The sequence below is a fragment of the Leptopilina heterotoma genome, unplaced genomic scaffold (assembly GCF_015476425.1).
Source record: "Leptopilina heterotoma isolate Lh14 unplaced genomic scaffold, ASM1547642v1 Lhet_54, whole genome shotgun sequence".
In the NCBI taxonomy this organism is placed as follows: Eukaryota; Metazoa; Arthropoda; class Insecta; order Hymenoptera; family Figitidae; genus Leptopilina; species Leptopilina heterotoma.
Genome location: NW_025111118.1, coordinates 7,082,164 through 7,110,091, shown reverse-complemented (window position 1 = coordinate 7,110,091; position 27,928 = coordinate 7,082,164). Strand labels below are relative to the sequence as shown.

At 23.7% G+C, this 27,928-nt stretch overlaps 2 protein-coding genes across 2 annotated transcripts; both read right to left on the bottom strand.

The window, feature by feature from the left end:
* Window positions 1-116: 116 nt before the first annotated feature.
* LOC122508438 lies at window positions 117-1,036 on the bottom strand. Its single transcript, XM_043621789.1, has 2 exons — window positions 718-1,036; window positions 117-560 (listed from the first exon to the last, which is right to left on the bottom strand). The coding sequence occupies exons 1-2, from the start codon at window positions 913-915 to the stop codon at window positions 171-173; spliced, it is 588 nt and encodes a 195-aa protein (XP_043477724.1). The 5' UTR covers window positions 916-1,036; the 3' UTR covers window positions 117-170.
* A 1,596-nt stretch (window positions 1,037-2,632) lies between these two features.
* On the bottom strand, window positions 2,633-21,512 carry LOC122508437. Its single transcript, XM_043621787.1, has 7 exons — window positions 21,402-21,512; window positions 16,565-16,859; window positions 13,347-13,529; window positions 11,790-13,103; window positions 6,854-7,022; window positions 6,340-6,697; window positions 2,633-3,609 (listed from the first exon to the last, which is right to left on the bottom strand). Exons 2-7 carry the CDS (start codon window positions 16,850-16,852, stop codon window positions 3,249-3,251), a joined length of 2,673 nt encoding a protein of 890 aa, XP_043477722.1. The 5' UTR covers window positions 16,853-16,859; window positions 21,402-21,512; the 3' UTR covers window positions 2,633-3,248.
* Between the last annotated feature and the right edge of the window lie 6,416 nt (window positions 21,513-27,928).

The following is a 27,928-nucleotide window of genomic DNA, read 5'->3' as shown; positions in this document are numbered from 1 at the left end:
TTAGGATAACCAGAAAAATATTGATATTAATGTAAAAGGATTTAAATTTAAAATCTAAATTTATGGAGATAAAAATAAAATAGAAAAAATAGAAAAACAAAAAAATAATAAAGCACTTTTAAATAAAACAATGTACAATATATTATCCTAATTATCATACATAACATAAATTATTCTTTAACATTTGAATACAACTTTGAGTCATTTCTTCGTTGAAGTGTCATTTTTATTTCAAAGTCTGGAGTTTCACCATCTTCGGCAATTCTGTTTAAAGTGAATTTATTTTTGAAATTGTATTTAATATTCAATTTTGGCTCTGTGATTGGTTTTCCTTGATTTTTCATTTGGCGAAGTAAAAGCTCCTTAACAAGTGGTGGAAATTCCATTGTTTTTGGAAGAATTTTCTCCTTTGCCGGCACTGCAGCTCCTAGAAGATGTTCTTCTTCCTTGGGAATCAATAAATAGTCACTTTTATAACTTGTAGAGTCTAATTGCACGAGACCTTTCGCTTTTACTCCTCGAAATATTTTTTCTGTCAGTGCCATGACTTTACGTGGATTCTAGAAAAAATGATCAATTCCTTTGTAATTTTATTTATTTAATGTGGTTTATGTATTCAGTATTTGTAAAATTGTGTTTTTGTTATGAAAATCCATTGAGGTTAAATTTACAAAGTGCTGTAAGATTTTTGGAAAATAAAAAGAAGAGATAACTTACATCGTGAGGATTTTCCACTTTTGTAGCAGGTAATGTTTCAACTTTCAAAATTTTGTGATATGTGGGTTCGGAATATCGTTCGACAAATCTATTTCTAACCACATATCTACCGACTCCCAAATCTTTTAGATTGCCCAATATTTCCCACAAAGTTTTACCTTTGAAATAGGTCGTTCTTCCAATATATTTTATCGGCATTGTATATTATTTTGCAAAAAGAGTATGACTATGCAGTAGAAGAAATAATAAACTTCTCAAATTTAATAACAATGTTAACAGTTTGTTTGAGGTTATGTTCACTTGTTGTCACTCTGCAAACTTAGTCCCCTGGTGGAAAGTTACTGTCTCTTCAGCCATGCAAGGCGGGCGAACATCGTTCAGGCGCTTGCTACATTATCAGACTTTACAATGAATTTTATTATAATGAAAGAATTTAAATATTTATAAAAATAATTTAATTCTTGCGAAAAATTTTATAAAATTTTTTAAATAATTGAATTCTTTCGACTAATATTAAGCAAATTCTAATTTAAATAATTAAATTCCTGAGAAATTTTTATTACTCATGAAGAAAATTAAATTCTTACGAAGATTTAAAAAAATTTTTTTTTTAAATAATTGAATTCTGTTTTTAAATAATTAAATTTTACAAAGAATCCTATTAAAATTTTTGACAATAATTGAATATCTGTGTGGTATTTTATTAAATTTTTTTGAAAATAATTGAATTCTTAAAAAGCATTTTATTATTTAAAAAAATAATTGAATTTTCGCGAACGATTTTACAAGAATTTTTTAAAAATAATTGAATTTCCAAGAAGAAATTTATTACTTTTAGAAATAATTGAATTCTTGTAATGAATTAGTTATTTATGAAAATAATTGAATTTTGCAAAGAATTTTCTTAAAATACCTCAAAATAATTGAATTTTCGGGAATAATTTTGTTATTTATTGACATAATTGAATTCTATCGAAGAATTATTTATGTACATAATTGAATTCTTGGGAAGAATTTTTCATTAAAATCTAAAAGAATAATTGAATTATTTCAAAAAAATTTAATTAAAATTGTATCTAAAATAATTTATTTGTTTCGAACAATTTTATTCAAATATTTGAAAATAATTAAATTTCTGTGAAAAATTCTTGTGGAAAACTTTATTTGTGAAAATAATTGAATTTTTCGATTAATTAATTTAAAATAGTGTTAAAAATAATTGAAATTGTTCGATGAGTTTTATTGTTTATGAAAATAATTGAATTCTTGCTTAGAATTTTATCAAATATTTTTTTAAAAAAATTGATTTTTAATGAAAATTATTATTATTGGGTGAAAGTAATTGAATTATTATGAAGAATTGTACAAAAATGTTGTTAAATAATTTATTTTTTCTAAGTTTTTTTGAAAATGCTATTCTAAATTAATTGAATTTCTGTGAAAATATTATTTACGAAAATAATTGAATTTTTTTATGAATTTTATCCATTTTTTAAAAATAATTGAATTCTTTTGCGAAATTTTCCGAAAATACTAGATATTGAAAATAATTGAATTTCGAATATTTTTTGAAAATAATTGAATCGTTTTAAAGAATCTGATTATAATTTTTGAGAATAGTTTTTTAATTCCTAGTATTAGCGAATTTAAAGTAGTGGAAATTCTAAAAAAAAAAGCAGAAATAGTAGCTTTTAGTGGCTGAAATCTACAAAAAGTATCCAAATAGTAGGATAACGTAAAAAATGTAGTAAATATTAGGTTTTAATAGATGAGTGCAAAGCCTAAATTATTCAATATTCTTTAATTAATTTTTGATTCGTTTCTTTTATTAATTGGGTATTTTAATTCTATGCTAATTGTAATTCCGTTTTTATGCCAATAGAAGGTTTAAAACTAGTAGAAATAAGACTATATATAATTTTAAATAAATTTATTGGTCCATATATATAATTAAGAAACATTGCAAGGAAAATGCATTACTGAACGTTCCGGTTGACTGAGCAACCGAATCTTTAACATAATTTGTAACTTATACGAAGCAAATTTCAAATACATTAAACATTAACACTATAAACTTAAATGTTTAGCGATCGAAGTACGAAATGCTATTTACATATATTAAAGTGAATCGCTTAAAATAACACAGTATATCACAATAAAAAAATATCATGTATACTTTTTTATAAATAAATAATATAAAACGATGTTCGAAAATACATTATACATAAAATAGATGAAGTTCGATATTCAGAAATGAGAGAAAGTTATTTAAAAAAAAATAAATTAATAAAGAAATTATCAAAAAATCTCAAAGTTTTAATTTTTTAATTTCAAAGTTTCAATTTTCGAATTTCAATTTCTGAGTTTTAATTTTGGAGAAAATATGAAAAATTTCTGTAGAGCAATCGAAGATTTTCTTTGATAATTTCCCTTCATTTTTACGTTTGTTTCGTGAGTATCATGAAATCTGAATATCTGAGTGTGTAAATAGTGTGAAGGGAGTATTTTTTTTTTTTTTGTTTTTTTTTTTCTTAAAACTGATTAACGACTTGATTGATCCAGTCAAGATAGTAGGAGACACGGGAATAAACTCCAGGAACTCCGGCTTGACCGCAACCAATTCCCCATGAAACAACTCCGGACAATTGCCATTTTCCGTGCTTTTCACAAACCATTGGACCGCCACCGTCACCTTTGCAGGCGTCTTTGCCTTCCTCGCCACCGGCGCAGATGAATCCCGGATGCAAATTGAAACTCGGTCCCAGTCTCGTTTTTCTCATTTGATTCTCACAAAGTGGATTGCTAATCACCGGCACGTCCACTTCCTTCAGGATATTTTGGTATTTTCCAAAATCGCCGAAAGCATCCTTGCCCCATCCAGTGGTCCAGCACCTATTTTTTTTCGCAAAAAAATCAACAAATTTTAATAACTAAAAATAAATCTCCAATTAAGCAACCAACTCAACGTATTTAAAAAAAAACGTATATTTAAAAACATTAAATCAGGGTGGCCACCAAAACTCGTGAATAAAATTCACGTCTATTTCCCGGTTTTTTCAAGGTTTCTAGGAAATTTTCAAGGTTTTTTTGTTGGTTCAAATTTTACTTTAGTAATACTTAAAAAAATAAAGAATACTACTTCTACTACTACTAACTTAAAAAATTCAACTATCTCCACATTTTTAATTATTTTTTATTGCCGAATTTTTTTAGGCTTTTCTTACGATTCTGAACAATCAATCGAATAGATTTTAAAAAATTCTGGGTTGCCACAAATATTTAATTTTATTTTCCCTGACTTTTCCCTGATTTCCAGACAAAATTTTCACTTTTACCCTGACCATAAAGAATATTCTGATTCACTCTAAAAATTATTAGATACTCAAAAAAAAACATTCTATTACATTTACTTGCGAATTTCTTAAATTGTAAAATTATTCGCAAACATCAATAACTAAATTTTTAAATAAGTATTTAATTATTATTTTTCCATAGGAATTAAAATTCTTCAAAACATTCAAATTCAAACATTTTTAAAATTCAACAACTTATAAGAATATTTTTATAAAACATGAAGATAGCGATTGCTCCGAGTCGAAGACTCGGAGTGATCGATTTCTTCATGTTTTATAAAAATTTTAATTTCCATAAAATTTTTCAAAAAAAAAAATTCAATTATTTACAAAAATTATAATAAAATTCGTTGCAAGAATTCAATTATTTTCATAAATAATAAAATTCTTCACATGGTTTCAATTATTTTTAATACAATTTTAAATAAATTTCTCGAAAAATTAAATTATCTTCAAAAATTTTTTGCAAAAATTAAATTAGGTACATTTTACAAATAATGAAATTCTTCGCTGAAATTCAAAAATTTTCAAAATTTACATTTTTAATACAAGTTTTCAAAAGAATATAATTATTTAAATAAAATGTAATAAAATTAGTTGCATAAATTCAATTATTTTTAAAAGAAATAAAATTTTTCACATGAATTCAATCATTTAAAAAAAATTAATAAAATTCGTTATAAGAATTCCAGTATTTTTATAAATTAAAAAATTTCTCTGAGTATTTCAATTATTTATAATACAATTTAAAGTAAATTACAAGAAAAATGGATTTATTCTCTTTTTTGTAAGAATTTAATTACATTTCACGAATATAATGAGATTCTTCATTGAAATTCAAATATTTTCACAATCTACTTTTTTAATAAAAGTTCTAAAAAGAATTCAATTATTTAAAAAAATGTAATAAAATTCGATGCAGGAATTCAATTATTTTTATAAATAATAAGATTCTTTACATTATTTCAATTATTTAAAAAAAAAATTTGAAAAAATTCATTGCAAAAATTCAATTATTTTTATAAATAATAAAATTCTTCACAGGATTTCAATTATTTTTAATACAATTTTAAGTAAATTCTTCGAAAAATGTCTCTATTTTCAAAAATTTTGTTAAAATTCTTCGAAAGAATTCAATTATGTATTTCTAAAAATTGATGCTATAATGCTTTTAATATTCAATTATTATCTAAAATTTTAACTAATATTCATTTTCAAATCAATTTTTCTTAGAAAATTCTACAAGAATTCAATTATTTAAATACGAAAATAAATAATTTATTGAATAAATGAATGCTTTTCGAAACTAAATTATCATAAAGAATTTTATCAACAAATTTGATTTTTTTCAAAAAATTTTAATAAAATTTTCAAGAATAATTAAATTTTTCGTGGAATTCAATTAAAATTGTATTATAAAATTAAAAATAATTGAAATTCTACGATGAATTTTATTATTCATGAAAATAATTGAATTTTTGTAAAAAAATGTTATTATTTATGAAAATAATTGAATTATTGCGAAGTTTGCTTAGAATTTTATCAAAAATTTTTTTTTTTGAAATAATTGAATTCTTTTGAAAAATTTTATTAAAACTGTAGATATTGAAAATCATTGAATTGAGAAAATTTTTTTGAAAATAATTGAAATTTTGCAAAGAATTTTATTAAAATTTTTGAAAATAATTGAAATTTGGAGAAGAATTTTATTATTTTTAAAGATAATTGAATTTTTATGAGAATTTTTTTAATTTTTGAACATAATTGAATTTCTGCGAAGAATTTTATTACTTTTGAAAATAATTGAATTTCTGCAATCATTTGTAACTTCTCCAAAATTCAATTTTTTTCAGTTACTTAAATAAAAATCCCTGACTTTTCCCTGATTTCCCTGACCTGTGGCAACCCTGAAAAATTTTAATTTTTTCAAAAAATAAAATTTTGAAAATGGTCAAAAAATTTTTTTTTCAGTTTTAATAATATATAGTACTAAAATTAAAGGTTTTTAAAAAAATTCACGTCCAATTCACGGTTTTTTCAAGGTTTGACGAAATTCACGTCCATTTCAAGGTTTTAAGGTCCGGTGGCCAAAAAAATAAATAATAATAAATAAATAAATAAATAAATAAATAAAATAATCGTTAATTTAACGATTATTTTCATCAGAAAGCGTTATTATTATTATTATTATTATTATTATTATTATTATTATTATTATTATTATTATTATTATTATTATTAAGATTGAATAATATTCATAATTACTAACCGATTGCCAGTGAAGTCTTCGTATTTCTCTGGAAGACACGCTGGACTAATGTGAGGATTTTTTTCAAAATTGATATCGTGATCGAGTTTCAAAATTGCCAGATCATTGTAGAGTGTTCCAGCGTAAAATTCCGGATGAACGTAAACACTAACGACGTCCCTTTCAATGTAGGGGAAGAATTCAACATCGTGATTTACATCCCATTCGCCTAGACGTGCACGAAGATCTCGTCCAGCGTGAGTCTTAACACAATGAGCCGCTGTCAAAATATGTCGAGATGAAATTAAAGTTCCTCCGCAGACGTAGACGCTCTCAGATGGATCCTTCTTCAAAATTGCCACTTGCCATGGATATTCACCTGTAAAGTAAAAATACTTTTAGTATAATTCAATTATTTTCTAAAATAATAAAATTTTTACAAGGTCTCAATTATTATCTTAAATAATAAAATTCTTCCTAGGAATTCAATTGAGATCCATTCAAGAATATTATCATTATGTGAAGAAAAAATTACCGAATTCCGAGTCTCCATCAACAAAAACGGGATTCTTGATGCGACCGTTGATCCCTTGACTGTTTCTCACTCCGCATTGACCGAGTTTTCCAGAAGGACGGCCAATGATGTTTGCCCGCCGGCAGCACACCTGACGTGGTCCACATGCCGGTGGTCTTCCAAATTGTCTCTGTTCCAAACAAAGGTAAGTCACATTCATTAGATTTCTTTTTTGTGTAAACAAAAAATATGAATAATTATAGTATGAAAAGTATACTAAAAATTTGAGAACTTGAGGAAAAGTTCCATTTTAATTCTGGAATAAATTCTATTTGCAGGTATTAGTGATCGATGATGACAGGAAATGTTAAATTGTGTTCGGAGTGCAATTGAGGATGACACAAATGTTGATAGTCCAGCGTGAACAATATGGAAATTTCCCGAGAAGAGAAAGGTGCGTCTACGTTTTTTTGTGATAATAGAAATGATAAATCGATCTCCTTGAAAAAACAGAAATGAACTTCGTTTTTTATGGTGTCCAGCGATTTTTGTCCAGAATGGTTCTTACCTCCTCGACGTCCCTCCTTCTTCTCGATGGAAAAGCAACTTTCCCACCCTGATTGTTACGATTTTCTCGGCTATAATTATTAGAATCATATTCATCAAAACCTCTACTGCTCTCAATAGAATCATTCGTCCTAGCGTTTCGATAGTAACCATCATAGTCACCATAGTCACCAAAATTATTACCCTCATCATAATCGTCACCCCTGTAATAACCTGAATGTCCATAATTCCCATAATTTCCATAATTCCCAGAATTTCCATAATTTCCATAATTCCCATAATTTCCCTGTGGCCTTTGAGGATGATAAAAGTGATGATGATTATGATAATTCTGCTGTGGACGTTCATAGTGAGGGGGACGATTGTATTGCTCCCAAGGACCATAGCCAGACGATGGTCCATGGTGATTGTAATTTGGTGCATAATTGCCACTGTGCAACAAGTGCTTCTTTTGCGACAGGAAATTAGTAAACTTATTGACCAATCCATGATTAGGCGTCACATGAAGATTCACAAATGGCTTAACCACCTTCTCACCATAGTCGTCCTTCGTTACCTGAACCGACACCAATGGATTTACTGAAACCAGACCCAGATTGATGCCCTGAGTTCCGGAACCGTAGCCAGGATATGGATTTGTCAATGGATTCCCACCATAGGAATTGATTGGATAGCCACCACTACCACCACCACCGGATTGAGGTAGACCAAAACTCACGCCCCACGTTGGCTTCAGATTCAATTTTGACTTGTCCAGATTACCGCCTATTAAACGCTGTAAATAGAGCCAAAAGAGTGCCACGTCGTAGATAAACAGAGGTCCTATTTCATTTCTTTGTTAGAGCACACGTTGGTTAGCCAAAGGTTTTGAATTCGAATTTTTGTTCAACATACTGTCTAGTGCAATCAGTGGCCAGATAACTAGGTCGTCTATGAAACAAATCAACTGATCTGGAAATCAATTTGATCTAGAAAACAGGGCTCGAATCAGTGAAAATATTTAAAATTGCGGACTTTACGGAGCAAAAAATGAAAAATTACGGATTACTAACAAAAATATAACCATTTTACATTTTACATTTTACCAAAATATAACCATTTTACTTAAAACTATAAATACCATTTTTTCATAACTGTAAAACATGAATATATCAATCATTCCGAATCTTCGACTCGGAATGATTAATTTCTTCATGTTTTATAATAATTACAGATGGCCCAGTGGTAAAATTATTACTTTATATTATTAGAATATTGTTACTGTAACTTCTTTAAAATTATTCCCATCATTTCAATTTAATTATTATTTTTAAGAATTCTTAACTGAAAATCTACTTTAAATCAATTATTTTTAATAATTAATAATTTTCGAAAAAGTTCTTTGGCAATTCTCAAATCCATTCGTTCATAATATTCAATTTTACAAAATTTCAGTTATTCCTAAATTCTTCAATTCAATGCATATTAGAAAATAAAAGCTTCTAATAATATAAAAAAATTGAATTAAACTTCTTTAATAAAATTCATTTCAAAATTCAATTATTTCTAAAAATTCAAGCTACATTGCTTTTCATATTCAATTATTATGTAAAATTTTAACTGAAATTCATTTTTATAAAATGAAAATCAGTTTTTATTAGAAAATTCTACTAGAATTCAATTATTTAAATACAAAAATAATTTATTAAATAATTGAATATTTCTCAAAATTTGAATTCTCATAAAGAATTTTATCAACAAAATTTTAAATAATTGAATTCTTTCCACGAATTTTAATAACATTTTTAAGAATAATCACATTTTTCAAGAAATTTGATTAAAATTATATTAAAAATAATTGAAATTCTGCGATGAATTTTATTATTTGTGAAAATAATTGAATCCTTAAGACGAATTTTTAAAAAATTCTTAACAGAATTGAATTTCTGAGAAGAATTTTATTGCTCTTGAAAATAATTGAATTTTTGCAATAATTTGTAACTTCTCCAAAATTCAATTTTTTTTTAGTATTTTTCACTAAAAATCTTCTATACTTTTAATATTTAATTATTATCTAGAATTTTAACTAAAATTCATTTTTTAAATTAATTTTTATGAGAAAATTCTTTTGACTGATTTTAATAAAATTTTTAAGAATAATTACATTTTTGAGAAATTCGATTAAAATTGTATTAAAAATAATAGAAATTCTGTAATGAGTTTTATTATTTATGAAAATAATGGAATTATTGTGACGAAATTTATAAAAAAAAATGTAAATAATTGAATTCTTAGGAAATTTTTATTACTTATGAAAATAATTGAATTATTGCAAAGAAATTTATAAAAAATTTGTACTTAATTGAATTACTGCTAAAATATTTATAAAAAATTTGTAAATAATTAAATTCGTGTGAAATTTTGATTATTTAGGAAAATAATAATTAAATTAAATGAAAATTTCATTAAAAATAATTGAAATTTCGCAATGAGTTTTATTATGTATTTATAAAAATATATTTATAATTGAAAAAAAAATTAAATTAAACTTTTTTAAAAAAATTCATTTCAAAATTCAATTATTTCTAAAAATTCAAGCTATGTTGCTTCTAATATAAATCAATTTTTATTATAAAATTCTACGATAATTTTGACGAATTTTAATAAAATTTTAAAGAATAATTACTTTTTTCGAGAAATTCGATTAAAATTGTATTAAAAATAATCGAAATTCTGCGATGAATTTTTTTTATTTGTAAAAATAATTGAATTCTTAAGAAGAATTTTGATACTTTTAAAAATAATTGAATTTTTGCAATAATGTGTAACTTCTCCAAAATTAAATTTTTTTCTATTTTTTTTAACTAAAATTCTCCTATAAATCCATTAATTTTAATAATTTTTGAAAAAGTTCTTTGAGAATTTTTAAATCCATTTGTTTAAAATTCAATTTTAGGAAATTGCGATTATTCGGAAATTCTTCATTTAAATATTTAGAAAATTAAAACTTGAAATAAATTTTCAAAAAATTCAATTAAACTATTTCAAAAGAATTAATTCTACAGAATTGTTAGTTAAAAATATGAAAAATTCAGATTTTCAAAGATTTTAATTTGAAACCTTTTCAAAATTCAATTATTTCTCAAAATTCACCCTATAATGCCTTTAATATTCAATTATATTCTAAAATTTTAACTGAAATTTATTTTGAACACAATTTTTATTAATAAATTCAAGGAGAATTCAATTATTTAAATAAAAAATGAATAACTTATTAATTTAATGTTTCTTAAAATTAAATTCTTATGGAAAATATTATCAACAAATTTTTTAAATAATTAAATTCTTTGGACGAATTTTAATGAAATTTTTTTAGAATAATTACATTTTTCGAGAAATTTGATTTAAATTGTATTAAAAATAATTGAAATTCATAGCATTGAGTTTTATTATTTACGAAAATGATTGAATTCCTGTAAAAATCTTATTATTTTAGAAAATAATTGAATTATTGCGAAGAAATTTATAAAAAAAATTTGTAAATAATTGAATTTCTGTAAAAATTTTCATTATTTATGAAAATAATTGAATGTTTGCGTAAAATTTTATTCAAAATGTTTTTTTAATAATGGTATTCTTTTGGAAAATTTTATTTAAATAGTAGATATTGAAAATCATTGAATTGTGGAAATTTTTTTAAATAATTGAAATTTTGCCAAGAATTTGATTAAAATTTTAGAAAATAATTGAGTTTCAGAGAAGAATTTTATTATTTCTAAAAATAATTGAAATTTTGACTAGAATTTTTAAAAATTTCTGAATAGAATTGAATTTTTGTGAAGAATTTTATTACTTTTGAAAATAATTGAATTTCTGCAATCATTTCTGACTTTTTTAAAATTTCCAAAATTATATAGTAGAATTTACGAACTTTTTGTCCTTTTTTAGTCAAATTACGGACTTTTTCTCAAAAAACTAACTTTTACGGACTCGAAGTAAATTTACGGACCTTTAAGGGATTTATGGGACCTAGTTCGAGCCCTGAGAAAATAGTCAAACCTTCTCATCCAGCAACTTGACGACAGTCACTATATTCTACTACACAAAAATGGAATGATGCCTGAAAACTAATACGATGAGATCCTACATTTTGTAGATCACAGCTACCATACCATTTACTTATGGTCTCGATGAGTTTTCGGATTTGAGATTAATTTTAGATTACTTGGTGAATTAATGGTTAATAATTTGGTTAATAAATGATTTTTGTCTACGATTGAGGACAAAAACATTTTGTCTCTCATATTGGTGCTTGATGTGGACTATCTTTGTGTTATGTGACAATAGATGATGTGGACTATTATTAACAAAGCGTATTGAGTGAAAAAGTCGAAACAAATGTGGAACTTACACTTTGGGCGTCAGAAGACTTGTCACTAATAGCGTCGACTTGTTTAGTGTCCCTCTTGGTCCTCTCTTTGTCCTTACTTTCCTTATTTTCTTCCTTCAGTGTTTTTGTCTCCTCGGCCTGTTCGGTTGCATTGACTCCTTTCGCGATTCGAACAGCACTTGTACTATTGCCCTCAATGTCGAAAATTGTTTCGGCTTCGATATTCTTTCCAAGACTACGAGGATCGATGGCCAGGTAGAGGTCGTCCTTCCTTCCCGCTTGATTTAGAGTCGAGCACTGATCGAATGGAACGCAAACGCAATTGTCGTAATTATTCGATCCGAATCCAACGTCATAATTGTTGCCTGACTCGAAATTGTTCGAACCAAATCCGTTTGATCCAAAACCGTTCGAGCCCAATCCGCTTGCTCCGAGTCCGTTTGCACCCAATCCGTTAGCGCCAAAACCATTTGATCCTAATCCGTTCGAACCGAGACCGTTCGATCCCAATCCGTTCGAACCGAGACCGTTGGATCCAAAACCGTTCGAACCAAGACCATTGGCTCCCAAATTTTGCACTCCTAAGCCATTACCACCGAAAGACGCAGCTCCGAAATTATTAGCATTACCAAAACCAGAATTAACAACCTTTGTGGACTCGAAATTTTTCTGTCCATCATGCAACGAATTAGGCTTTGGCCTCTCATAAACAGGATACCTATCGGCGTAATTATTGGAAGCAGAACCAAGAAGATTGTTTCCTGACGATTGTCCCTTGGTGTTGAATGTCTTCTTGTAGTCCTCGAAGTTGTTAAATTGGTTTCCATAAGTGCCAGTGTTTCCGTAGCCATAAGCATTTCCCGTGGTGACGCCGGCCGTGCCTCCGAGGATAATTGGCCCCTTATCGGCCACACCATCGCCATGGACATAATGATGATGAACGTGCTGTTGAACACCGGCGCCTTGCGAGACGACAACTTGTTTCTTGTCAATGAACTTGTCCTCGTAGTCAATTTCACTGTCGAGACCAGCCTCGTAAACTGGTTTTGGTCCGCCGAGAAAACCTGGTTTTTTGTATGCTGGATATGGACCGACGAATGGTGTTGGTGGACGAGGTCCGAAACCAGGTTTCGAGTAAATTGGTCCAATTGGCGCTGAGCCGAGACCTGGTGCAAAGGGTCCTGGCTTTGGTGGTCCATAGGGTCTTTTCACTGGAATTGCGGGCAGTGGATGACCTACTGGTTTTATTGTCACCGGTTGGGCGTAGATTACCTCCTGGGGATGAATATCGCGATGGGGTGAGTAGTAGGGTCGTCTTCCTTCAACATCGTCACACTGGAACGTAACATTAGTTTATTGTTACACAATTAAAAAATGTATAATGTAAAATTCACACAAACATAATTTTAAAATTCTTAAATCTTTACTTTAAACAAAAATTACATCTAAACTAAAAACTTCTAAATCCAAACAACCGAAACATCATAAAATATAATCTTAAAATGATTTTATGATTTCAAATATACAAGAGTAATAATTTTATGCTTTTACAGACAAATTTGCGAATTGTCGACTTACCCTCATCAGACCGAGGGAACAGAGTTTGTCACGAATGTAAGATCTGGCCATTGAATCGTTTCCCTGTTGGAGGGCATTTTTCACATTTGGATCTGAGTAGACTTCGTCGTAACCGTCAAGATTTCTTCCTTGGCGATTGGAGGTGAGAATATCTTCGACTACGGCTTCAACATGTTGGGTACCCTAAGGTAATTCATTTTATTTATTAAAATAATTATTTATTAAACTCTATTTCTTTTAATGATCAATCTTTATTGATCTATTTATAAATCTATTTTTTTACTTATACAAGGTTGTCACAAATATTTATAATATTGTTTTCCCTTGATTTCCAGACAAAATTTTGACTTTTTCCCTCTGACCCTAAAGAATATTCTGATTCACTCTAAAAATTATTAGATACTCAAAAAAATTTTCTATTACATTTAATTACAAAATTTCAATTCAAAAGTAAAATTATTCGTAAACATCAGTAACTTTATTTTTAAAAAAATATTTAATCATTATTAATTTTCCGTAGGAATTAAAATTCTTCAAAATATTCAAATTCAAACCTTTTGAAATTAACAACTTAACAAAATTTTATTGTAAAACATGAAGAAATGGATGACTCCGAGTCGAAGACTCAGAGTCATCGATTTCTTCATGTTTTATAATAATTGAAATTACCATAAAATTATTCAAAAAAAATTTAATTATTTACAAAAATCCTTCGCAAAAATTCGATGATTTTTACAAGTAGTAAAATTTCCTGAAAGGAATTCAATTATTTAAAAAAATGTAATAAAATTCGTTGCAAGAATTCAATTATTTTCATAAATAATAAATCGATTATTTGGAAATTCATTTTTTCAATCAATTTTTATTAGAAAATTCTATGAAAATTCATTTTTTTAAATTCAAAAATAAATAATTTATTGAATAATTAAATGTTTGTTAAAATTAAATTCTCATGTAAAGAATTTTATCGACAAATTTTTAAATAATTGAATTCTATTGACGAATTTTAATAAAATTTTTAAGAATAATTTTATATTTTTCAAGGAATTCGATTAAAATTGTATCAAAAATAATAAAAATTCTGCGATGAGTTGTATTTTTTATGAAAATAATTAAATTCCTGAGATCTGTTTTATTATTTATGAAAATAATTGAATTGTATTTTTTATGAAAATAATTAAATTCCTCAGATCTGTTTTATTATTTATAAAAATAATTGAAATTTATAAAAAAATATGTAAATAATTGAAATCCTGGGAAAATTTTTATTATTTTATGGAAATAATTTGAAGACTTGAATTCTAATGGAAAATATTATTAAAATAGTTGATAATGAAAATCATTGAATTAAGGAAAATTCCTGAAAATAATTGAAATTTTGCCAATAATTTTATTAAAATCGTTAAAAATATTTGAATTTCGGAGAAGGATTTTATTATTTCTAAAGATAATTGAATTTTTGACGAGAATTTAAAAAAATTTCTGAACAGAATTGAATTTCTGAAGATTATTTCTTAGGATAATTGAAATTTTGACGAGAATTTAAAAAAAAATTCCTTAACAGAACTGAATTTCTAAAAATAATTTTATTCTCGTGATTAAGGGCATTTGAAACTTGATGACGTCACACATGCTTTGCACAAACTGAAACGTCATCAAGGTTCAAATGCCCTTAATATTGTTATTTATGAAAATAATTGAATTTTGCAAAGAATTTTATTAAAATGCCTCAAAATAATTGAATTTTCGGGAAGAATTTTGTTATTTATCGACATAATTGAATTTTTTCGAAGAATTATTTATGTAAATAACTGAGTTCTTGGGAAGAATTTTATTAAAATCTAAAAGAATAATTGAATTTAATTCAAAAAAATTTTATTCAAATTGTATTTAAAATAATTGATTTCTTTCGAAAAATTTTATTAAAATATTTGAAAATAATTGAATTCCTGTGAAAAATTCTAATATTTTTGTAAATAATCGAATTCTTCCAAAGAATTTTAGAAAAACATTTTTTTAAATAATTGATTTTTTCCAGGAATTGAAATTAAATTTTGAAAATAATTACATTCTTTGTGCAATTTCTCTAAAATTGTATTAAAAATAATTGAAATCCTGCGATGAATTCTATTATTTATGAAAATAGTTGAATAATGCTAAGAATTTTATTAAAACTTTCAAAAATAATTGAATTCTTGAGAAAAATTTTATTATTTACGAAAATAATTTAATTATTGCAAGCGATTTTATTAGAATTATTTAAAATAATTGAATTTCCAAGAAAAAATTGATTACTTTTAAAAATAATTGAATTTTTATGAAGAATTTTATTAAAATCCAGAAGAATAATTAAATTATTTTTAAAAAAATTTAATTAAAATTGTATTTAAAATAATTTATTTCATTCGAACAATTTTATTAAAATTTTTGAAAATAATTGAATTCCTGTGAAAAATTCTAATATTTTTGTAAATAATTTAATTCTTCGAAAGAATTTTAAAAATACTTTTTTTTAAATAATTGATTTTTTCGAGGATTTGAAATTAAATTTTGAAGAATAATTTTATTCTTTGTGTAATTTCTCTAAAATTGTATTAAAAATAATTGAAATCCTGCGATGAATTCTATTATTTACGAAAATAATTGAATAGTTGCTAAGAATTTTATTAAAATCTTCAAAAATAATTGAATTCCTGTGAAGAATTTTATTATTTATGAAAATAATTTAATTCCTGAGAACAGTTTTATTATTTATACAAAATAATTGAATTATTGCCCAGAAATTTACAAAAAAATTTGTAAATAATTGAAATCCTGATAAATGTTTATAATTCATGAAAATAATTAAATGTTTTCGTAGAATTTTATTAAGATTTTTCTTTAAGTAATTTAATTCTTTTGGAAATTTTGATTAAAATAGTAGATATTGAAAATCATTGAATTGAGGAAAATTTTTGAAAATAATTAAAATTTCCCCAAGAATTTTATTAAAAATTCTTGGAAATAATTGAATTTCGGAGAAGAATTTTATTATTTATAAAAATTTTATTAAAAAAAATCTTTTTTATAGAAAGATTATTTTCTGAAATAGAAAAAAATTGAAGGTTTTAAAATTAAAGACAAAATCACAGGAATAAACCTTTTTAATTTCCGTATTTTTTTCTTTAAATATTTAACAAGGAAATATTATTATTTTTTTTTTTGAGTAGTGTTCTTACCAATTGTTGAGAGGAAGCCGAAGCGTCATTAGGATTACTGGAACCGACTTCGTAGACTTGATGTTGCTCTTGTTCCACCTGAAATGATGGTACAGCATCAGAGGCTGAGAAACTGACTGGATGAAACGAATCTTCTTGATTTGAAGGAGCAGCAGCCTGATCTTCTTGCCAGGACCATTGTTGTTCGTTGGATGACGATGAAGACGTGTGTCCCGAAGACAAGGTTTGATAATTTACTTGCGTGGCTAGACCTTGACCAATAAGGCCCACCAGAAAGATGAACCACATTTCTATTCTGAAAAAATTCAAAAACAAAATTATTTTTTTTTTTTTGTTATTATTCGTTCTTTTGAAGTTTAATTTATTTTTTTAGAACTTGATTCAATCTTTTCTGATTTAATTCATTTTTTAGAACTTTATTCAATCTTTTCGAATTTCAATTTTTTTAAATTAATATAATTTGATAATTAATTATAATTCAGTTGTTAATTGTAATTCAATAGTTAATTATAATTCAATAGTTAATTATAATTCAATAGTTAATAATAATTCAATAATTATTTATAATTTACTAATGAAATAATAATATTAATTATATATTATTATAATTATAATAATATTGAATATAATTCAATAATTATAATTAATTTATTATTTATAATTTAATAAATAAATTATAATTAAATAATTAATAAAAATTCAATAGTTAATTGTAATTCAATAATTAAAATGAAGAGATTGAATAAAAATTTAGAAATTCAATGGAAGTGTTTGTTTACAACTCTTATATAATAACGAATAGATTTGTAATTCATAAAAAGTGGATTTTAAATCATTTTTTCACCAAAACTGACAACGTGAAATTAAATTTATTTTCAGACATTACGAAATGAAAGGCTTTCCGTCTTGGCACTTTCTTTTTGTATTTTGATGTCTTTCAATACATCGTGTAGAACATGTTCAGTGATGGAGTTTTCACTTTAAAAGCATGAGAAATCTGACGCAAAAAAAAGGTAAGTTTCATTATTTTTAACACAATATTGTACTTTAGAGAAGAAAAAAGACACTCATTGTCTTTATTTAAAAATGATTTTTGTAAAAATTATTTAAAAAAAAAATAATTTTCGTAAAAGTTATTTTTATAAAAATTATAAAGAAAAAATATTAATTGAACTATGAATTGAATTATTAATTGAATTACAATTTGGATTATAAATTGGATTATAATTTGTGAGAAATTGTCCATTAGATTGTAAAATTGTTATTGGAAAAGAAAAATTGAAAAAAAAATTCTTTCACTTATTGAGAAATATGATAATTTTCGTTTTAGTTATTAAATTTGTTTTTATAATTAGAATACACGTAATTTAAGTAAAATTATCGATTGATCTTAAGATTGATGATTAGCATAAGTTATATATACCTTCCTTTTATAGGAATCAACGAAAGTGAGAACAAGTTCAGGTGAAAGTCGTTTGACGCGTTTCTTTATATTATAAGCACGCTTTTGCTATATTTTAGTAAAAGTAAACAGTTGGTTTTTGAAGATGCTCCCAAGGATGTAGTTATTTTTTTCAAATATTACGTATATTTTTAAAAAAATTTTCCATTATATTTGTTACTAATTTGACAAAAATAACGCAAAAAAAAATGCAAAAAAGACAATAGAAATAATATTAAATCAATTTTTTAATAACTTTTCAATATTTTTTGTTCAATAATTTTTCAATAACTATTTCTTTTCTTTTAATAATTTCCAATGACAATAGTTTTCTTACAATAATTTTTTAGCAACAATCTTATTTTTCAATAATTTTTCAATAATATAAATAATATTTTTTGTTCAACAATTTTTTAATAACAATATTTTTTTGTTGAATAATTTTTCAATAACTATTTCTTTTCTTTTAATAATTTCCAATGACAGTATTTTTCGATCAATAATTTTCTAGTAACGATCTTATTTTTCAATAATTTTTGAATAATATTTCAATAATATAAATACTATTTTTTGTTAAACAATTTTTTAATAACAATATTTTTTTGTTGAATAATTTTTCAATAACTATTTTTTTTCTTTTAAATAACTATTTCTTTTCTTTTAATAATTTTCAATGACAATATTTTTCTTACAATAATTTTCTAGCAACAATCTTATTTTTCAATAATTATTCAATAATATAAATAATATTTTTTGTTCAAAAATTTTTTTAAAACAATATTTTTGTGTTGAATAATTTTTCAATAACTATTTCTGTCTTTGCAATGAGTCTCCAATATTTTTGTTCAATAATTTTTCAATATTGTTAATGAAAAATTATTGATTAATAATTATTTTTCAATAACAATATTTTTTTCAATAATTTTCCAATAACAATTTTTTTTAAAATAATTTTTCAAATAATAATCCAAGAGTTCAATTAAATTTTTCATAGATTAGTTGAAAATTTTACAGATCGAAAAGTAAAAAAAAAAAAAAAATGGTGTTAGTTGAATTATTTAATTTCCGATTAATTTTTCACTTTTGTCTTTTAGAGAGAAAGAGTAGAGATTGAAAATTGAATTTCTTTAATTGAATAATTATTATAATATAGGCTAATGGTGTCAGTGATTGTGAGCGTTCGTTCATCTTCAATTATCTTATTCAACTGGAAATTAAAACTTGTGCAAAATCCATTTCATTAAAATGACAATGAGAGACAGTTTGGATTACATAAGATTCTGATGTGATTGTCAGTTTAAATATCGTCACTCAACCATTATTAATTAGTGCACCCGAATGCAAATTAATAACAATAGAAATTTAATGAAAGGAAAAATAAATTTTCGTTCTTCAATCTCATTTTCATTTGATTCATAATTTTTATAACAATTATTTTTCAAATTATTTTTCAAATTACTTTTCAAAATTACTTTTCAAAATATTTTCAAAATTATTTTTCAAATTACTTTTCAGATTATTTAATTTTATGACCAAATTTATAAATTTTATAGTAAATTAATTTCTTCTGTGGGTTCTTTGTTTAAAAATTGAGCAAATCTCTTTTTTCATTTGATTCATAATTTTTATAACAATTATTTTTCAATTAAATAAAAGGAAAATTTATTTTAACTTCTTTTTAAATTTATACATTTTTTGACAAAATTTATAAATTTTAAAGTAAATTAATTTCTTCTGCGGGTTTTTTGTTCATAAAATTGAATTAATCTCCATTTTCAGTTGATTCATAATTTTTATAACAATTATTTTTCGAATAACAAAGGAAAGAAAAAATTTATTTCAATTGTTAAATTTATAAATTTTTTAACCAGTATTTTTCAATTTAATGAAAGGAAAATTTATTTCAATTTCTTGTAAAAGAAATTGAAATTTATAAATTTTATGATAAAATAAACAAGTTTTATAACAAATTAATTTTCTTTTACTTATAAAATTGAGTTAATCTCTTTTTTATTTGATTCATAATTTTAATAACAATTAATTTCTCATATTTTTCAATTAAATTAAAGAAATTTTTCTTTCATTTAATTGAAAAAGTAATTCAGTTTTTAAAATATTTAGATTAATTTTTTAATAAATTAATTTCTTTTGTAGATTTTTTTTTTATAAAATTGAGCAAATATGGAAATGTGAATATACAATGTAGCGAAAGTAGTATATAAAAAATTGACGGAAAATAAAATTGAGTTGAAAATTAATTAAGTAGGGAATATTTATAAATTTGTACTTAATTAACTTAACGAATTCGGGAAATTCTCGAATTAGTTGATAAATGGATGACACGTTCATTAGTAGCAAATTCGACATTAACATAGAATAAGGTACTTAGTTGTTCAATTGAAGTAGAGAAAGTCTTGTCACGCCATTGAACCGCAAAACTGCGTGAGTACAACGTTTTGCGAATAATTTCTTTTTTCGGATAACGATCAACAAAACAAAATTCTTTTCTTTGTATAAAAAAAAAATAACTGACTTTTTTTACTTTTTAAAAAATTTTTTCATAATTGACTTTTTCGTAGTGTTTAAAGTTCTTTTTATTTTTTATTTATTACTTTTCCTTTTTTTTTTCTTTACTTTAATTTTTCTTCTTAACTTTCTTTTTTCTTCTTCTTAACAGTAATTTTTTCTAAACTTTACTATTAATTCATTTTCTACTTTTATGATTATTTTTTACTGAATACGTTCACTATTTTTGGGAAATAAAATTCTTTACTCTAATCGAGTTTTTTGAAATTAAATTTTTATTTTTTTATTTATTTATTTTTTTTCTGATTCTTAGACTTTAATAAAAATATTGTAAAAAGTATATAAAAACAAAAAAAAAAATAAATTGAGGTAGAAATATTTGAAGATTTAATAAAGATTTTAAAAATAAATAGGAGAATAAGAGGAAGAAATAAAATAAATGGAATAAAATAAAATAAAAAATATTAAAATAATAAAATGTAATGAAAAATAAAATTATTTTAATAATAACATTATTTTAATAATAAAATTATTTTCATAATAAAATTATTTTAATAATAACATTATTTTAATAATAAAATTATTTTAATAATAAATATTATTATTTTAATAATAAAAAAATACTATTTTACTAACAATAAAAAATATTAAAAAATAAATTTTTGATAAAAAGGAGATTTTGAAACTCGATGAAATGAAAAGGAGATTTTTCCAATAACAAATAATTGAAAAAAAATAAAAATCTAATGAACTAGATGAAAATGAAAACACGCGTTGATAACGATAATTGAACACTTGCACTAGATCCTTTATTTCTGGTTGAAGAAGATATAGTTGAAGATTTGATTATTTTTCGCGATATAAACCTACCTGTTTATCGATCACTCTCACGACACTCTAAGTTTCTTAAACACGCTGGGTATGTCTTATATAGGCTCTTTCTCTCTCCTCCTCGAACACTTTCTCCATGCACAGTATACAACGTCTTGTGAGCTTTACACTTATATACTTACTCTTAAATACTCACCTTTGGGGATGCTGTGCCAAGGCGGTGGGGTTTGCCATGACTCACACCGGACCTTACGGTCCCTGAACTCCCGCGTGTTATGCATATTATATAAATCCCTACTCACTCACACACTGTCAATTTTTATTTTCGTACATACAATCCTTTAATTTTTCATTTTTCTCTCTCTCCCTTAATGTGCACTGAAAAAAAAATTTATTTCATTCAAATAAATATTTAATTGATTCAAATAATTTTTATCTCGAATTTTATTTAAAACAAATAAATTGTATTTAAACTACACTGAAAAAAAATTTATTTGATTCAAATAACCGATTAATTGACTAAATTATCAATTAAATATTTAATTAAATCAAATAATAATTATTGGAGTCAATTAAATGGTTCAGTTCATATTTGCTTCAAATACTGAAATTATTGGTTCAAATACCATTTAATTGACTAGAATAAATATTATTTAATTCAAGTAAATATTTAATTTTTAAAATTTTTTTAGTGTAATAAATATAGTATTTGTCTGTTTTCAAATAAATATTTATTACTTGAATTAAATAATTTTTATTTACCATCAATTAAATTGTATTTTTACGAATAATTTCAATATTTAAAGTAAATATGAACTGAACCATTTAATTAACTCAAATAAAAATTAAAATTTGATTCAAATAAATATTTACTTACATCAAATTTAATTTTTATGTCGAATTTTAATTGAATCAAATAAATTGTATTTGAACTAATAAATTTAGTATTTGCTGTTTATTATTTGTCAGTTTTCAAATAAATATTTATACTTGAATTAAATAATTTTTATTCACATCAATTCAATTGTATTTTTTATCAATAATTCCAATATTTACAGTTAATATGAACTGACTCATTTAATTAACTCAAAATAAAATGATTTGATTCAAATAAAAATTTAATTGATTCAAATAATTTTTATCTCGAATTTTATTCAAAACAAATAAATTTTATGTGAAGTAATGAATTTGGTATTTGAAGCAAAATTCAATTTATTTGATTCAAGGATATATTAATTTGCTAATAAATACCATTGAATTAACTCAAAGAAAAATTATTTGATTCAAATAAATATTTAATCTCTTCTTTGCTTGTGTGATACTTTTCAATATTTTCAATATTTTGTTCTAAATTTGAATAGGAAAAATATTTACTAATTTAAATTAGTGACTGACGTTAGATTTTTGATTTAGTAAATTTTGCTAATAAATTAGTAGAAAATACTATTTATTAGTAAAATTTACCAATAAATTAGTAGAAATTACTATTTATTAGTAAAATTTACTAATAAATTAGTAGAAAAAACTATTTATTAGTGAAATTTACCAATAAATTGGTAGAAATTACTAATTAATAGTAAAATTTACTAATCGCTTTTTTCTCTCTTTTGAAATAGTAAAAATGTTTACTAATTGGAATTGGTGACTGACATTTAGTTTTTGACCCAGTAAATTTTATTTCTTTTAGTAGAAAATACTATTTATTAGTAAAATTTATTAATAAATTAGTAGAAATTACTATTTATTAGTAGAAAATACTATTTATTAGTAAAATTTATTAATAAATTAGTAGAAATTACTATTTATTAGTAGAAAATACTATTTATTAGTAAAATTTATTAATAAATTAGTAGAAATTACTATTTATTAGTAGAAAATACTATTTATTAGTCAAATTTATTAATAAATTAGTAGAAATTACTATTTATTAGTAAAATTTACTAATAAATTAGTAATTAACTATTATTAAACAATTTATAAAAGTATTGTAATAAAACATGAAAAAATCGATTGCTCCGAGTCGAAGACTCGGAGTGATCGATTTCTTCATGTTTTCTAATAATTAAAAAATGACCGAGAGATAAAATCATTATTTTATATTACAAGAATATTTGTTACTGTAACTTTATCAAAATTATTTTCATCATTTTAATTCAATTTTTTTTCCAGAATTTTAAATTATTTTTTATGAAAATAATAATTGAATTCCTTAAAAAAAAATTTATTATTCATGAAAATAATTGAATTCCTGTGAAATTTTTATTATTAATGAAAATAATTAAATGTTTGCAAATAAATTTTATTAAAATCTTTTTTAGATAATTGAATTCTTTTTGGGAAATTTTATTAAAATAGTAAATATTGAAAATCATTGAAATTAGAAAAATGCATTTTATTTTTGAAAATAATTGAAATTAGAATAAGAATTTTTTTGATATTTATGAAAATAATTGAACTTTGGAGAAGAATTTTGTTATTTATAAAGATAATTGTGATTTTTACCAGAATTTTTTTCAATTTTTGAACATAGTTGAATTTTATAAGAATTTAATTTTTTTTTTTTGAAAATAATTGAATTTCTGCAATTATTTGTAATTTCTCCAAAATTTAATTTTTTTTTAGTGTTTTCAACAAAAATTTAAATTAGAAAATTTTTAAATACTATTTTTTTTAAAATTTATAATTTTATTTATAAAAGGTAGTAAGAAGTTAATTGTTGCTAGTTTCATTTAAAACAAATAAATTGTATTTGAACTGATAAATTTAGTATCTGAAGCAAATTCTATTTATTTGTTTTGAATAAGAGTTATTTGATTCAAGGAAATATTTATTTTTATAACAATTAAGAAATAACATTTAATTGATTTCAATAAATATTGTTTGATTAAAGCAAATATTTATTAGTCAATAAATACCATTTAATTGACTTAAATAAAAATTATTTGTTTGAAGGAAATATTTACTCGCTAATAAATACCATTTGATTGACTCAAATAAAAATTATTTGATTCAAGTAAATATTTCATTGATAATAGTCAAGTAATCGGTTATTTGAATCAAATAAATTTTTTTCAGTCTATTTAAATATATTAGGAAGAAATATTTTAACAATGCACCGAGAAAAAAAAATTTTTTAAACCGCAAATATAATTTACTTGAGTGGAATAAAAGTATATTTGTCTCAGAAATTACTAAATTTTCTATTTGTTTTGAATAAAAATTTTTTGCGGCATAAATAAAACTTTTATTTGAACTAAAAAAAATTTATTTGAAAGAAATATAAAGTCTAGTTGCGACTCTCAGTCAAATATATATTTTATTTTATTAAAAAAGCCACTAGTTGATTATTGAAACCGTGATTTTAAATATCAAATTACTTGATAAAGAACTAGGACTAAAAAAATTGGAGACTATTTGTTATTATTATTTTTATTTTATTACTATTTCTGTTTACTATTACGAACATTTTACGACACTTTTGATACTAGTTTTTATTTCTAAATCCAGTCCAAGGCCTGCAATTAATATTGAGATTAATTAACAATTATCGATTAAAATACATCCTAAAAGTGTGCTAATCACTTTTCATTACAAATTTATTAAAAAAAATTACAATAGGTAGTAATTAATAAAAATAATAATTAAAATTAATAACATAGTTTTGGGGCTGGGAATTAGTAATAATTTAAAATAGAGTAAATAAATTTTCCTAATAATATATTTTTAAACATTAATTAAAGTTTCTAATAATTTTAAATAATAAACAAATTCCAAAGTTAATTAATAAAAATAATAATTAAAATTCGTAATATAGTTTGGGGCTTAAAATTAGTCATTTAATTTAAAATAATAATAAATAAACTTTACTAATAAATTAATAATAATTTCAAAAATTAAATAAAGTTTTTATTAATAATTTTAAATAATAAATAAATTTCAATGTTAATTAAAAACAATAATTATTAAAATTAGTAAAATATAATTTGAGGCTCGGAATTTATTTGTGAAAAGAGTATAATTTCAAGGTGAATGAACTGTGTTTATGGAGAAAAGTATTATATTATATATTGTTATTAAAGATTTGTAAAATAATTAACCATATTGCAAACGGATATTTACTGTGTTTTATGAATGCAATACCTTCAGCGGGAAAAACCCACTTTCACACTGAGAAACAATTCCTTCAGACTTTCAATTCCTTCTTCAACCCTATAAGCATAATTACTTTATTTATAATGTAATCTTAAACTTTTCCTTTTTTTATTTCAACCAGAAGCGAACGAGAAGAAATTAAAAATAATATTTTGCACATTTTTCAAAATATTTTGATGTTAGAATTTCAAAATTTGTAATTAAAAAATTTCTCCACTTTTTTAGTATTTATACCCAATGGGAAATTTACAACTGGCGTAGTACTGCGCCAGCACTGGCAGCACTGGCGGCAAGGCTGAGAGACAGCACTGGCATGGCGCTGGGATGATAACGCCGTCTGGCGCTGCCGAAGTACTGTCTGTCAGTGCTGCCAGACAGCGCTGGCGCAGCACTGGACTAGTGCTGGCTGAGAATATTGCCGCAATAAATGCCGTATTGTTATTAATTAGTCGTAAATTCATAATTATAAATAATTTAACAACAAAATGGTAAATAATATTAATAAATAGTTATTATTCATAAAATATTTCTCTTCTTAAAAAAATTGTATTAAAGATGGAGACTAACAATATGGATATAGTAAATGAAGTAGAAAAAAATTGTTTATAACATTTAAAAATTAAATAATAAACAATTACAGTAAGTGTGCATTAGATTTTCATATTTTAGTATCTAACGATTGGAATCTAGAAATATCGCAAACCTATGAAAATAAACAAAATTGCTGACGAGGGGAATCGAACCTACGACCTACGGACTAACAGACTAACGCTCTAACCACTATGCTAACGACACATGTGTACAGTAAATTATTAATATCTCAGTATCATTCAGACATACAATTATTGAGTCAAAGATGAGAAAAAATAGGGATACGTTAGAAATAATAAATTGAAATAAAATAAATTAAACTAAATTTTTAATAATTAAATTAAATTACTTTACTTATTGCATTTAACATTTTACGTAATTCTTAAATTACGTGGTAATTTTTTAATAATTTTTTATTCATAGTAAGAAGTATAATAGTATTTTAATAGGAACCAAATTATTATTGAGATTAAAGTTTAAATTTTGTTTATAATTTTAATTTGTTTAAATAATTTAATATTTACAAAATTAGACAATTGTGTTAAATTGTTATTATTAAATTTAATAAGAATAAAAAATGAACAACTGAAAAGTAAAATATTAATTTTTTTCAATAAATTTATATTTATAAACATTCATAAACTTTTTTTATAATTTTTTTCAAGTTTATGTCAAAAAAGCAGTGTTGGCAAAGAGCGTTGTGAACAATTTTTCTATACTCAGCCAGCACTTGCTGCCGTGGCTTGTCCAAGCTTTGGCGAAACAAAAATTCTGTACTGCGCCAGCACTAATTGTCGAGGCTCGGCTAGACTACGCCAAACAATCGTCTGAGTACTAAGCCAGTGGTGAACATCGGCACTACACTGGCATTTCCCATTGGGTATTTTTTAGTATTTTTTGTTTACTTAATTTTTGTATTTTTTTGCACGTTATACTTTGTACACTGCAAGGAAAAAAATATTTTTATTATATAATATTTTTAATATTAATAATATTTTTATTTTTTAATTAAAAAAATTTGTTGGTTGTTTGAATTAAGATTTTTGTTGTTTTATCGCTGCTTCAAATGTAGCTTTTTTTCATATGTTTGTAATTACTTTTTTTAGTAATTATTATTAAATTTTTCAAATTCAATTTATTCATATAAAAATTTTTTAAAAATGTTTAAAGTAAAAGAAAAATAATTTCTGAAAAATTGAAAAGAGATAAATTTATAAAAATTAAAAAAGAATTTTTAATAAACAATTATTTTTGAAAACTTAAAAAAGACATAAATATTTAGTTTCAAGGTGCGTCTTTTCTCCTGTGTAGAGTTCAACGAAAGATATTACAAAATCATTTCATAAAACGAGCATTGGTTCACAATGTGCGTCATCAGGATTGGTTTTTTTCCCTCCTTCAAAGTTTTCCAAGAAATTACACAAAAATCTTTCTTTTTCGTATATTTTTATTTTGATCAATCAATTCTTAAAAATAATTATCATATAATATATATTTTTCTAAAATAAAAGTTCATCCTCTGGAAATTACGTATTTGTAAAAAAAAAAATTTTTCAAAGATTCGAAAATTACATAATACAAAAATATATTGTATACAAACATACATATTGGAAGGTAGTTTTTCAAATACGCACCTGAATGAACGCGATCAGATTATTCAATTCTTATATTCAGTTTTGTCAATGAAATTACATAATTTCTTCTGGAATTTGTATCCTGGTATTATGCGTGTTAGACCACAAAAATTTCTCCAAATTATACTGCGTCTAATGTTTATAGAGAAAAAGAGATTTAAAAAAAATGAATCATGCATTTTATTTATT

Bases quoted from the DNA above. Each gene is read 5' to 3' on its own strand.
- LOC122508437 (XM_043621787.1), bottom strand. From the start codon at position 16,852: ATGTGGTTCATCTTTCTGGTGGGCCTTATTGGTCAAGGTCTAGCCACG. The intron at 13,104-13,346 runs GTAAGTCGACAA...GTTACGTTCCAG, and splicing joins GTTCCCTCGGTCTGATGAGG to TGTGACGATGTTGAAGGAAG. The intron at 6,698-6,853 runs GTAATTTTTTCT...TTTACTTTACAG, and splicing joins TGATGGAGACTCGGAATTCG to GTGAATATCCATGGCAAGTG.
- LOC122508438 (XM_043621789.1), bottom strand. From the start codon at position 915: ATGCCGATAAAATATATTGGAAGAACGACCTATTTCAAAGGTAAAACT. The intron at 561-717 runs GTAAGTTATCTC...CATTTTTTCTAG, and splicing joins AAGTGGAAAATCCTCACGAT to AATCCACGTAAAGTCATGGC.